The sequence below is a fragment of the Sordaria macrospora genome, chromosome 1, assembly GCF_033870435.1.
Source record: "Sordaria macrospora chromosome 1, complete sequence".
NCBI classification, from domain to species: domain Eukaryota; kingdom Fungi; phylum Ascomycota; class Sordariomycetes; order Sordariales; family Sordariaceae; genus Sordaria; species Sordaria macrospora.
The window spans coordinates 7407599-7421235 of NC_089371.1; the positions used below are offsets into that span (position 1 = coordinate 7407599).

Consider the following 13637-nt stretch of genomic DNA (forward strand, 5'->3'; position numbering starts at 1 on the left):
AACCAAAAGGAGAACCCGTCCAGGATCAGTATACAAATGCGGATGATGATTGAAGAAAGGCAACCTGTTTGGAAACTGAGTGGTCTTCCGGGCCGGACACGACCCGAACCGAACACACCAAGCAGTTACGAAGTGGAAGTCACCCCTTAAGCCTTGATCGTCGCTGGGAGCTGTGGGAGCTGGATCTGCAACCCGCATGTTACCAAATATACAAAATACGTATGCACGTAGGTTACCCCTGTGTCCTTCACAGCCCCAGCGAGCGAGTCTGGAAGTCCTGTTCAAAAGCCTGGCGCCTGGAAGTCTTGTGCGTGGAGACGGTGATAGGGAAACCCATCAGAGCTGAAAGAATGCAAGAACTGCTGCCATGATGGTGATGCAGTGCGATGCCTAACCACTCACCTGGGACCTGACAGATGCATGTTCGACAATAAATGCATTTCACCTGTCCTCGCAGTGCAGAACCGCAGATGCAAAAGCTTGACTGGCTTGGCTGGCATGACTGGCAAGGACTCACCCGACGAATAGCCTTCGGGATCTTTGTCGCGCCACTATCACCATCCACTTCCTTCAGCACAATTGGGCGTTTCTTTTTAGGACGGCTCAGGCGGTCGAGGTAGGTCGAGGTCGAGATCATCCTCTCTCATCGCAGCGTGGCCAAGTCCAGGCCCCTCGGCCTCGTCCAGTATTCTAGCTCGCTGCTTCTCGTCGGCCCCGTCGTGGGGTGCCGTTCACGATTGACTTCGCGGGGTCAGGTCCCGTGAACTCTTGAACACGGGATTCGCTCCGACGGCGTTGTCCGTTTTGTGGAGCTGTTGAGGCTGTTCGTCTCATGTTGTTCTGTCTTGGCTCTCGGACGAAGACACCACGAGAGATGATTTGGGGTTCGGGGAAATCGTTACGGGAAGTTGGAGGGGGGTGGGTGGATATCTCCTTGGCGGGTTGGAGAAACATTCGACATGTGAAGTCCGCTAACAGAAATATGTGTAAGCTGCTGTTGAATATGTTAGTGAGTGGGAAGGGAACCATGGAACCCCTTGTAAACGGCTACAACGGCGCACCCCCAGACCCCCCTCCGCCCGCGCCGGCCCCCAAGGAAGTCGGACCCAGGTCATGCAAAAGCCGCAAACTTGGACAAAGTTCCAAGGAAGAAATGCTCGTATAACCTGCGCCGGATCGACGAGCTAATATGGCTGCGAGGCCTTAGATTGGACAGAGTGGCCGATGGCAGCGCACTAAAAAAGCTGCCCGGTGGATAATCCGTACTTTGTTTGGTAACTCGCCAGCTCGCAAGTCCAGCGTTCATCAGCCAGTTTGACAGCACATCTCACAACTTACAGCAGACACATACTCCAGCTGGAATTAGGTTGTGTTTTGCGAACGGGAAGACGAGGTGGCGGCCATTCAAGCCCAAGCATCGTCGACTCACCGATAAAGAGGGATATGTAGGGGAGAAAGCCACATTAACAAAGCGCGTCATATTTTGGCGGGACAGGAGGGATCGGGGCTGTCACAGAGTCCTTTCAAGGGATATACTGGTCCTGTAATGGTGATACCGCTACACATAGACATGTTCCAAAAGCGCCGTTTTAATGCTGTGGGGCTCGACACAGTCCTTGGTGGGAGAATCCGCCAGAAACAAGACTGACGAGGGAACTCGGGGAAGGGACAAATGCAGTGTCGATGCAGCATCGATGCATCTCGGTGGAGTGTCGAGGCAGTTGCCGCACTCTGCAACCAAAAAAGAAGGCAGGAACTAAGCAAAAGCTGCAGCTTCTCCAGTCAGAGATCCAGTTTGCTATTTGCCCCCTGGATGCATGTTATGCGTTCCTTCTTCACTCTTTCCCTTTCATTCACTCATCACCAGCACCTGAAAGAAGGAGGTAACAACTCAAAAGTCGGGGTTCATTGATCCTGCCGCAGCAGTCGTGCAACCTGCCTAGGACACCGACCTGCTCGATTGATGGCTGTCAAGTAATCAGCCGGAGAAAGCATCAACCTTGGTCGATCCCGTCGCATCGCATCATTCGCTATTCCGCCTTGTTTTAATATTCCATTTGGCCACCGCCTGCCATTCATCAACTGAACCGTCCGTCTCTCGCTCTTGCTACTACTCCCAGTCACTCGTTTATACACTTCTTGATCTGTCCTTCTTGACGATCCGACGACACCCTCACCGGTCTTGGCTATCTGGCGACCCCTCGTCTCCCCCTCGCTCGTTTCATAAACATCGACACCCTGCCCCATATACCCAGGAGTAGGACACATATACGAACAACAGATATCACATTGTACTCAACCCCTCAATATTGTACTTGGAGAGACAGCATTGTATCTCGGACTGGATACAATCCAACAAAAACAACAATCGCCGTCTGAACCACTCGCCATCACCTGTTTGCTTAGCCGAAATCGCCAGCAAACGAAACAAAGGAAGTCCGGTTTTCATGTGGGGGATCAACCGCCGAACGATGCTGGAGTGAACATCGGGTCGGGACATTTTGCAGCATTCTTTTCGAAATTACAGGAGATCGAGTAATAATCAGCAGCTATTCGCCAACGCCTTATGCTAGCTGACGACTCTGTTTACTCACCACCAACTTCGCCAACATCATCAACCCCACCATGGCGAACAAAGATCACTCGGATGGGTCGCGCAACTCATCCGCCGAGCCGCCGTCAGATGAACATACCTCGTCAAAATGGTGGCGTCGGGGTCGAAGAGGCAGCGAGAGTTCGATATCCAGCTTCGTCCAGCGACTCAGGTCACGATCACGGAGTAGGAGAAACTCGGCTACGGAGGACGACTTGAAGGGAGCATCCAACACGCGTGACAGGAGCAGCAGAAGAGCCAGTAACCCGCCATCTCGGGCGCCAAGCGAAGAGAGAACGAGCCCTGTTGGAGGAGATTCGAAAAGACCCAAGCCCAAAGGCAGGTCGTCGACTTCTTAGTGAGTAGAGCCTTTTTCTTCGATTTATCTTCCGACTTTTCACATCGAGATATTCCTTGTTGTCGATCCCGGAGAGTTTCGTTTCATCCAAGACCCCCTTTTCTCCACTTATCATCACATCACCATTTCAACTTGACCTCTGGTCTCCCCATACCAGAACTTCACAGCCGCACTCCAGCAGACCTGTCTCTGCCTGTTGCTATCCGGTGTTCCTCAGCATGTCAAAGCTCCAAGTGGTGCTTGTGTTGACTGACGGTGCGCTGTGTAACGCGGCCCTGGTTCCCATTTCCAGGCTTCTCTTATTCTTCTCCGCGTCTTACGGCGTTTCGGCAGTGTCATCTGCCCCTTTCAATGAAGAGGCATCTCAGCCCGTCAGCAAGTGTCAGGTTTCACAAGAAGCACAGCTCGGTTCTCGTTGCATTTGAATCTTCAAGGCTATGGCCAAGGCAATATCCCTCGTTCTCCCACCAAGCTTTGCTCGGATTCAAAGATGGACACAAAAGCTGCTTGCTGTCCCTTCCCGTACCATTTTTATACCAAACACCCCTTTCCCACGGCCATACCCGCTCGTACGGCTTCTTTCTTTGTAGTCACAATCTCCACCGACGAGGCAGTGGCGCCACGATATTGCACTAGTACAGTCGCCAGTGGTCGCTTCGTGGGCAACATCCCGCAATGGCTGGTTTGCAGCGGTTACATCTTAGCGGGTCCTCCTCGGCACGCGCTACACGCCTAGGTCGGCGAGTGAGGTTACGGGACTTGTCGCTACGAGAGCTGCCCAATCGAGACATTCTAAAGAAGCTCCAAGAGCCATACCACTGTCTTCAATTGCCGAGTTGCGGCCTCATGGGTTTGGGCGCCAGCGGTGGTTACGGCACCCTCTCCAAGCCCTCTCAGGGGTTGTTTACAAGCTGGAGAACCTAGGCTGCCTGAGATCGGCGGTAAAAGCCAAGAGCGGTTGAAGCCTCATCTTGCGCTTCCGAATGGCTGCGTCTTATCAGCGCCCAAAGATCCCAATATTGGATCCCGGGAAGGGAGCAACGGGCCGCATAAAGATCCCACTATTCTACTTCATAAGATTGTGACATGCACCGTCCAGCGTCATAGCAAAACAATCTCTGCAACTTCCTCTCCCTCTCTTGGCTGTTTTACTTGTTACACTTCCTCGTGATTACCGGCAGTTAGAGAACCATATAGACGAGGCGCTTACTGACTAGTTCCATTCTTGGAAACACAACAGCCCACCCTTGAGCTTCTTCAATAGCAACAGTCGGCAACTAGCATACCAACACCAGCGAACCCATTCTTCCTCTGCCGTCTTACAACAGCGTCCTTATGCGACCCAGGATGAGTCGAAATTAAAAGCACCGCCGCGTTTCAAGAACACAACTGCTCCTACTTCTGACCAGGCACCGAACGGCACAGCAGAGGGCGACGAGAAGCCAGAAACTGGCAGGTTAGCACCCAAAGAACCCGTGGGGCTTCCTCCTTTGAAGACCGCGATGCCACCGCCGATTCACGACTTGCCTCACACAATGTATCCACCAAAAGACCAAGAATTTGTGTTAAGGACACAAAGGTCAAGCGCAAGGATGGAGGAAGCGACAGCGACTTATGCCAGCCAAGCAACCCCGAAGAAGGAGAAGGGGAAGGGAAAAGAAACAGAGAAGTCCGCTCCAGTTGAACCCATTCGACATCCGGTTTTGCCAAACGGATGGCCAATGTCGACACCAGCAGGGCCGGCATGGGATCAACAGGGGACCATCGACCGGCAATGGCGAGTGTCCGGTCAGAGCATGACCTCTACAACGAGCACCGTTCCTTCAAACCGAGACAGCTGGGAAAGCCGACCACGCTACTCGATCATCAACAATGGAAGCACCACAAGCCTGGAGTCGATGCGAGCGCAAAGCCCGCCTGCTGGTCCTAGGACGTCTTCGTTGGCCCAGTTTCAGAAACCCGCTCAGGTATCACGGCCTAAACCCCCAAGGCGGAAATCGAAGCCCGGAGAATTGTTTGCTGCTTTGCCAGGCGAGGTCATCGAGCTTATTCTCGAGGAGTTGCAAAACCTCCACTTCAAGCCTGGGACCAACAGTTGTGCGACATGTTGGATGAGAGACTGCTGTAACATTGCGATGAGCGCCAGGAAGTTTCTCAAATACGCACGAGAAGCATTGTATGGGCACATACAGCTTGTTGGAGCAGATGGACATCACATGAAGAAGCGAACAAAGTTGGCCTTCGGGTCGAGACTGGTTCTCCTGCGCAGGACGCTACGAGGAAACTTGAGGATAGCAGCGATAGTGCGGTCGCTGAAGCCCCCGGCCTTGCCGTCAGCAGCATCTTCAGTGGAAGAGTATAACGACCTAATAGCATCAGTTATCATGGCTTGCCCCAACTTTGAGCGGCTGCTTGGATACTACCCGACATACGATCATACCTTTCAGCGGATTTTCCAAGCTCTTTCTACACGCCAGAAGTTGAAAGAGATGGACTGGATCCTGGACCGCTCGCCTTTGCAAAAACAAAAGTCAACAGCCGCCATGCGCCCATTGACTGCCAATGGCAGCAAATACAATCTCGCAAACGGCAGTAAACATAACCTCGCCAACCTCAACAGCAGCAGACACAACCTCCATGAGCTCGAACATTTGTCACTTACTCAATGCCGAATGTTCATTGACTTTCACCTTGGCTGGCAACAACTCACCACGCTCGTGGTACATTGTCATCCAGGAGCAACGTTGGCCCCTGACGGCATTCTCGATCAGACGTTCCGCAACCTCCCATCTCTGCAAAATCTCAACGTCTCTCACTTGCCACGAAGCTCATTTACCGATGCAAATCTTCTGCATCTTCCTCCCCGCCTGAAGAAGCTTACCTTAAATCATCTTCCTGGTATCACCACTGCTGGGCTGACCACATACGCCAGCCGATCGTCTGCCACATCGCTTACCACTCTGACGCTCATCCACATGAACCTCGAAACGCTTCCTTCCTTGGCCCGGATCTTTTCCAACCTCGTCAATCTGAAGACCTTTAACCTCGTCCAACACCACGCTCCCGTTATGCCTAGCGATGAGATGATTTGGCTCTTCCCCTACCTCGCCTCAAATTCTCTCCGGAAGCTTCATTGGGACATACCCACTCGCACCGCCACCACGCCCGCAGACGACATCCTAGCGAAGAGCATTCTCGCCGGCGGTTTCCCCCGGTTAACCGCTATCCGCTGCCCGAATGACCCCGAAGGAATCTTCCAGGGTCTCTGCAAACCCAAAGAGCGCGCTGACCACCCAACCGATCGTTACCGCGGAGGCAAAATGCACTTCACGCCCACCAACACCAGCGGGATGATTCACCACGCCCGCAGTCCCTCTGGGTTTGACTCGATCGCTAGCAGCACGGGGAGTATGACAACTGGTTCCATCGGCGATGACAGAGACACCAACTCCACGCCATCGACGCCCACGGATACTTCTTTCCCACTATCAACGTCCAGCGGCGGTGGCAGTGGCGGCGGTCATCCACCAAAGTCCCTTCCCATCTTCGCGCCCAGACCCGGTTCCCTAGCAGATCCCTTCCTCCTTTCGCACCGCGCACAGTCAGACCTTCATCTCGCCCGCCTAACCGCCCAAGCCCGCCTCGAAGCAGCGCGCAAGTTTCCGCGTTTCTTCATCATAGTCACTGACCCCAACGGTGAAGTCGTGGAGAAATACGGCGTCGGAGCCTTCATTGGACGAACGGACAGCAAGATCACCTACCTCTTGACAGCGGATGAAGGCAGTGGCGCAACAGATGAAGGAGGCGGGCTGGTCACGGTGGAGAATATCCTAGGAGACTGCGGGGAAGCGCTGGTTTTGCCGCCCAAGTCTTCAAAGATCGTGTCGGAGAAGGTTGAGAAGCATGAACATAGGCATTCCAAATCGTCGGAAGACAAAAAAGAGGATAGGAGGAGTAGGAGCACTTCGAGGACCGGGATGAGAGAGTGGTGGGGCGCGCGAAGCAAGAGTAAGAGTAGAGCTGCTGCTGCCGCGGAAAAGGAAAAGGCGGCGGAAAGAGCGGCGGATAAGGTGGAAGACGTGATGGTGAAAACGGGTGCGGAGGAGCAAAGCAGGACAAGGGAAGGGTGCATTGGACGGTGGAATACGTATAGTGGCCCGGTGGTTGATAAGAAGGATCGGGAGAGGTGGTGGCATACGGAGAGGGGACGGTGGAGGCCGGTTGTGCTTTCATGATCTGATGCGGGGATTGGAGAGTGATGGATGAGTGACCAGCCAGCAAGCAGCACCGAGGCGTTCTTTGGTCTGTGTTGTATGATGGGGTGGATGATGTGTAATGGTGCCTTGACGCGGTAATCTAGTGTATATGTATGAGATATAACGGATATAGAGGACATGGTATATAGACAAGATAATGTTCATATGACGCAAAACTACAGAATGCAACTCGAAGTGACCCCTTTGATGGCTAAGGGGAAATAACCCCGAAGAGGCTGGTAGGAGAACATATATACCCCAGGTCATGTATGATACCGAAACCTTTCATCTGGTCTTGGGTCATTTCTAAGCCAAAACCAGGAGAGTCGCAGAATTAAACAGCCCCTTATTAGCCCAAGTCTAATTCTGAGCCCATCACTACCCTCCTGAACTCCTTGAGTCCATCAAGCCGGGCAAATACATCCCTTCCCTAAGTAGCCTCTGGCTTTGGCCTCCAACCTGCTTCCCTTCCAATCATCCAAAACCCCTTCCGTTCTTTCTTTCTCTCATCACCCAACCCTCCTAAACTCAATGATGCATAATAAACCCCTTCCCCTCCTCCCACTCATCACACCCCTCCCGAATCCCCATCCAATACCTCAGCTTCACACACTCCTCCCTCGCCGCCTCGACATCTTCCTTCGCAAACGCCTCACTCAGCTTCTCCACGGACGCCTTTACCCTCTCCTCATTCTCCTCCCTAACAGGCACCAGCTCTTCCTCGGACTTGGCATCATCAATGACCTCCCTTGCTTCCAACACCGTCATCAGCAACATCGGGTCAGACCCATTCTGGTAGTCCGTCGACTCGTCGCCAGCCAAATCAATGTCGTACAGTTCTTTGAGGAGATATTGCGCCCGCAAGAGGGGGGAGGAGAGCGTCTTGTAGGCCGAGTTTATGAGGGAGGAGGTGGCTTCTGCTTTGCGCCGCGCTGCGAGCTGGGCTTCTGCTGATGGGGAGGAAGAAGAGTTGTTGTCGAATTGGTTGGCTGAGTGGTGGAAGTCCGGGTGGGAGGCGGCTTGGAGACGCAGGAACTCGCGACGCAGGGCGCGGAGGTCGATGTCGAAGGGCCCCGAGGGAGGAGGGCCGTGGGGGAGGGTACTGGGGAAGAGGGCGTAGTAGCGGGGGATCGGTTTATCTGGGTTGTTCGGTTTTTGTTGGGTTGTCGTGGAGGTATTTTCGGAGGAGGTGGAGGTTGAATATTGGCAGACGCGGGAGCGGGAGAATAAGCGCCGTTGAGATGTCACTCGGCTTGTCGTCGTCGTCACTCGTGGCCTGCATTGCTCGGGAACTAGTGGCGTCCTGCTATCGATCTTGCTGGCGCATGCTGTGGTAGAGAAGGCGGCTCCTGCTTTTGTCCTGCTGGCTTCGTTGCGGCAGGCGGCGCAAAGAGCGCGCGTTGCTGGGCTCGAGAGGATCGAAGCTCGCATGCTGGGTGCTTCGACTTCGACTTCGACTTCGGTGGATAAGGATGATGGATTTTGACCCAGGGCTGTCTCGCAAGCTGTATGAGATGGTGTCTTAGGATATGTGGTCGAGAAAATATGGTTCAGGTCGAGTCGTTGCTGGTTGCTGGTTACGCCGGGCGTGACTTGTGATTGCACCGAGTAAAAAACTGAGAGATTTGGATGACGCCGCGATTCGGATGCGCCGCTCCCCCCCCAAAAAAAAAAGAAAACTGAAAAGAAGCTCAAGAGTCTCGGCGGCACAGCAAATGACGTCGCTGGAAGCCTCGGCGAACGTGCCGGCTATAGCGGGGCTACCCGGTCAAAATAGCGCGTTGGACCCGCTGGGCCCGAGGCCTTTCATCGCTCCCGATTTCCGTCCCGGTTTGAGACAGGATGAGACGAAAATACAAGTAGGTATCAGACTTCCATTGCATGTTGGATTCCATGCTGCGGAGCACCATGAATAATAGTTGACAGACAAGTCGTGAATCTGTGCATATTGTCGCTGGGCGTTGGGCTTAACTGCGTTGGTCTTGGACACTTTGGCGCCCTGATCGACTGATGGCGGCTCGACTGTGTTCACATTGGATCAACGAAGAGATCCAATATCATGATAAACACTGCAAATGCGGAGGAGTTAGGTTGGCAATGAGAGTGACGAGGACGGCGGCTCCGGCAGGTTATAAAGATCGCAATTCCCCTCAGTGGACGTCACAGCGGGCCGAAGGGCATCGTACGATGGTTGGAATTGGAAGTAATCACTAGCCGGCATCACGTAGTACAACCAAAGATTCAGCCCTATACCTTACGGAAGCTACCAGTAAAGGCACCGGATTGTTTATCATTCAGAAAGCAGTTGCCTCTAGGAGAGGGTTATAGTAAGGCTTCTGGTCAAATGAAGTAGTGAATTCGGCCCAAGATCCCGATGAGAAGCTTATCTTCTCTTCCTCTGTGAAGCAAGAGCTCCGCTTGACGAGCTTTCACCATGCAGACGATGCTCCGGGAGGAAGACCTTGAGTTTTTGCCGAAAATGATTCAGGTGTTTGTTTACAAGCCCCTGACTGGGGATTCAAGGTTTGGAGGACTTGGGGACGGGAAGAGCAACCGAGGTGGGCCCCTTGCTGCCTGCGGTTCCACTTACTTAAAGCTTCCCCAGCAGCCCCGCAGCCCCACACACAGCCGAGCACCACCCCCACCAGCAGCAACATCCGACGCAACGACAAGCTGCTGGGGGAGCTTCAACCGCTTTATCACTGAACAACGTCCTTTTCAGCCTTATCATTGACTTTTTTTCGACTTCGTCAATACAGCCTTTCAAGTCACAACATCTAACAGCAGCAGCAGAAGAAGAAGAAGAAGAAGAAGAAGAAGAAGAACATACTCAACTTATTGATACCGGGCTTAGATTTACTACTGCCAGCAATATTACACCGCGGTACATACGCAAACGACGCTTTTAACCCACATTTACCAGCCCGGTGACCCCTCACCTCTGCTTCACTCCACGACACAAAATTCCAGCGTCAGCAACGAAACTCAAACCACGAACAGGACCATCACCGGTCAATATGGCGTCCCCGGAGTTAGTAGAAAAGCTGGCGCTTGCGCAGGGCATGAGTCAAGCAGAACGCCCCGCCTTTTACAAGTCAATAATCAACACCTGGAGCGCCAACCCCGATCCAGACCAGCTCACCGAGGACTTGATCGCCATCACCGACAGCATATTCAGCGAGGCTCTCGGTGTCGTCGCCACCCGTGGTCTGGTAATCGACCTGATAGACGCCCTCAAATCGCTTGACCCCTCTGTACTGACCTCCAAGAGGATCTCCCAAGTCTGGCTCGACGTAGGCAAGGTCATCGCCGAGCACATCACGTCCAACCCGTCGCTCTCCACCTCGTTGGTCGACCAGACGGCCACCATCTACGAGGACCTGATAGCAGCCGCCCATGAATCGCAAAACTCTTTCACAGAAGCGGCCAAGACCCTCGCGGGAATCCCGCTCGACGCCTCTCAGCGTCGCGTCTCGGATCAGTACAAGGCCGAGCTCTGGATCCGCATCATCAGGAACTTCCTCGAAGACGACGACGCCACCAAAGCCGAGACCTACCTCAACAAGCTCAAAAACATCATCCACAACGTGGCCGACGCTAACCCCGTCCTGAACCTGCACTTCAAGCTCTCGGCGGCCCGAATCCAGGACAGCAACCGGCAGTTCCTGGCCGCCTCGCAGTCGTACTACGACATTTCGCTCTCGACCGCTATTGCCGAGGACGAGCGCTTGCACACCCTCAGCATGGCCATCAAGTGCGCCGTCCTGGCGCCCGCGGGCCCGCCCCGATCACGCGTCCTGGGAAGGCTGTACAAGGACGACCGGTCCGCTTCCCTCGAAGAATACGGCATCCTAGAGAAGATGTTCCTCGACCGTCTCCTGACCAAGGCGGAGGTGGACAAGTTCGCTCAGGGCTTAGCACCGCATCAGCTGGCCACGACGTCGGACGGGTCGACGGTGCTGGCCAAGGCCATGGTCGAGCACAACCTGCTGGCGGTGAGCCGACTGTATCGCAACATTGGGTTTGACGCGCTGGGGTCGTGGCTGGGGCTGGACAGCGGGAACAAGGCGGAGGAGATCACGGCGAGGATGATTGAACAAGGAAGACTGGCGGGGTCGATTGACCAGATTGACCGGGTCATTTACTTTGAGAGCGGGCAGGAGGCTTCCGGGGAGAAGGGCAGTGGTAGGGCGGAGGTGCCGGTGGGCAAGGAGATGCGGAGGCAGGATGGCATGGTGCAAGCGTTGGCGGAGGGTTTGGAGCGTATCACGGATGATCTTCTGGCGGAGTTTCCTCAGCTGGTGCCCGCCGGGGTTCCTGGCAACTAGGGGAGCTCATCCCTGGGCGTGCATGTTAATGCTCTTGATGACATCCAAGAACTCATCCAAGAACTCATAGCAGCCGTACCCGACAAGGTTGTCAGTCCCTCGAAGAGAAAGCAAGCATAATGGGAAGGGGCAGCACGTAGACATCCCCGAAGAAGACATCTGTACGTTTCGGAGAGGAAACATAATACATCAACGAGGCATGATTAATCGACGGGACATTGTCCATTGATAGTGTCTAAGCCGTAGCCCTTAAATACAATCCAGACGAGCATAGAGTTACATCAAAACAGACCTGTATAACGCGAGTAAGTATTATCATGCTAACGTTGTGCATATCTAACCATGACCGTGTATATTCAACCATGCCTGTCCCGCAAACCATCCCTATTATGTATGCTAGTCGTAAGTCGTAACGCAATGGATGCCAATAAAAACGCCGTTTGGTCTGTCCCGAGCCCAATATATACCCAAATATCCATGTCATAGCACTCTGACAGACGCTGTCGTTGCTTCCTTATGCCACTTGGCCCGCCTGCCATTAAGAGCCCGGCAAGAGGCCGCTGAGCTGACCGGCTGACGCAACAAGCCTAATCCAAATCCCTCCTACGAACAACGATATACCCCTTATCAAGCCCAGGCGTGGTCGGCTCAGCCGGGTCCTCCTCTTCCTCAAACACCTTCTCGTCACCCTTGAACATTCTCCTCTTCCTGCCCATCGGCGTCCGATCGTTGTCTGATTTCTCCTTCACCAGCAAGCTGACCAGCGTGACGCCAATCTTGTTTCCCATCCGATCGTAGCCCTCGGGTGTGAAGTGGATGCTGTCATCCCAGTACCGTTCCCGGTCGGCTTCGGACATGCCATAGTAGGGGAAGGCGGCATGGAGGTCGAGGGTGTAGCTGTTTTTTGGGGTGGTGTGTTAGTAAAGCGATTTACAGAAGGAAGGAGTGCGTCGGTATGAGTATGAGTGTGGGGAACGAGGGAGATGCGAGATGCACAGAGAGAGAGAGAGAGAGAGAAGAGAGAGAGAGAGAGAGAGAGAGAGAGAGAGAGAGAGAGAGAGAGAGAGAGAGAGAGAGAGAGAGAGAGAGAGAGAGAGAGAGAGAGAGAGAGAGAGAGAGAGAGAGAGGAGTAGACATACTAGTTGGGCTTCTTGTAGGTCTTGATCATCTCGTTCAACTCTTTCCTCCTAAAGTCCAATACCTCCTTCATCCTCCCCGCGGAAAGTTCGATCTCGGGCACGGTGAGGGCGAGGACCTTGCATTTGCGGAACAGGGCCATATCCCACATCTCTTCGAGAGCTTCGAATATTTGTTCGGGGTGCATGTTACTGCCGAGGTCATTGGTTCCGCCGAGCACGATGGCCCAGTCGAACGGTTTGTAGTCTGCTGGGTTCTTTGGGAGAACTGGATATAATAACGTTAGCAAGGAGACATTTGACACAAATATCTACCACTCGGTTGGCTAGCGCTGAGCCTTGCTTTTTGTGTTTTCCAAGCTCTCTAGGGTCAAGATGCCGACTTACAATGTGATTTGAATCTTGGTAGGAAAGACCCTCTGCCCGTCACCAAATCACCCGACAGCCCGTCTGTTACTATCTCCATCTCGACATCGGGAAATGCCATACGCAACATCTCTCCGAGTTTGGTGCTGTAGGGCGTGAAGCGAGAGCCCCAGCCAGAGTAGCCCTCGGTGAGGGAGTCGCCGAAGCAGAGTATTCGGAGCTTCGAGTTGGGCATTTCGTCGTCGTTGGTGCTGTGGTTCGAGCGTCGCTAGTAGGTGTCGGAAGTAGATGGTCAAATGAGATGTTGGGACTTTGAGGTATACAGAGATGGGATGGAATGCTCGATGGTATGGTTGTTTATTAAGGATGCGGCTACCGCTAAATGATATCGGTAAGTGCGAGCGGGCAGACGGGATAAGGTCCGAAGTTGTGATGTCCTTGGACAGCCCCAATTGAGGCTCGAAACAATCTGTCTATCGACGGAAGCGGAACGGGTCGCTGGCAACAGGAGTAACTCGAAAAGCTGATGTTATATGTTGTAAATAGGAAGGATCAAAGGAAGCGAAAGGCAAAGCAGTCATCAAGGTGTGGCAGGCTGAC

At 53.6% G+C, this 13637-nt stretch overlaps 4 protein-coding genes across 4 annotated transcripts; 2 read left to right on the forward strand and 2 right to left on the reverse strand.

Moving 5' to 3' along the window:
- The first annotated feature begins 3538 nt into the window (after positions 1-3538).
- SMAC4_00305 (uncharacterized protein) lies at positions 3539-7383 on the forward strand. Its single transcript, XM_003351713.2, has one exon. The coding sequence runs from the start codon at positions 4454-4456 to the stop codon at positions 7184-7186; it is 2733 nt and encodes a 910-aa protein (XP_003351761.2). The 5' UTR covers positions 3539-4453; the 3' UTR covers positions 7187-7383.
- Positions 7384-7735: 352 nt separating this feature from the next.
- Positions 7736-8638, reverse strand: SMAC4_00306 (uncharacterized protein; the record flags this gene model as incomplete). The annotated part of the gene is made up of 1 exon (XM_003351714.1): positions 7736-8638. One exon carries the CDS (start codon positions 8636-8638, stop codon positions 7736-7738), a length of 903 nt encoding a protein of 300 aa, XP_003351762.1.
- A 1319-nt stretch (positions 8639-9957) lies between these two features.
- On the forward strand, positions 9958-11820 carry SMAC4_00307 (uncharacterized protein). The gene has a single exon (XM_003351715.2). It carries the CDS (start codon positions 10225-10227, stop codon positions 11533-11535), a length of 1311 nt encoding a protein of 436 aa, XP_003351763.1. The 5' UTR covers positions 9958-10224; the 3' UTR covers positions 11536-11820.
- A 3-nt stretch (positions 11821-11823) lies between these two features.
- Positions 11824-13608, reverse strand: SMAC4_00309 (uncharacterized protein). The gene is made up of 3 exons (XM_003351717.2): positions 13059-13608; positions 12675-12939; positions 11824-12432 (listed from the first exon to the last, which is right to left on the reverse strand). The coding sequence occupies exons 1-3, from the start codon at positions 13270-13272 to the stop codon at positions 12123-12125; spliced, it is 789 nt and encodes a 262-aa protein (XP_003351765.2). The 5' UTR covers positions 13273-13608; the 3' UTR covers positions 11824-12122.
- Between the last annotated feature and the right edge of the window lie 29 nt (positions 13609-13637).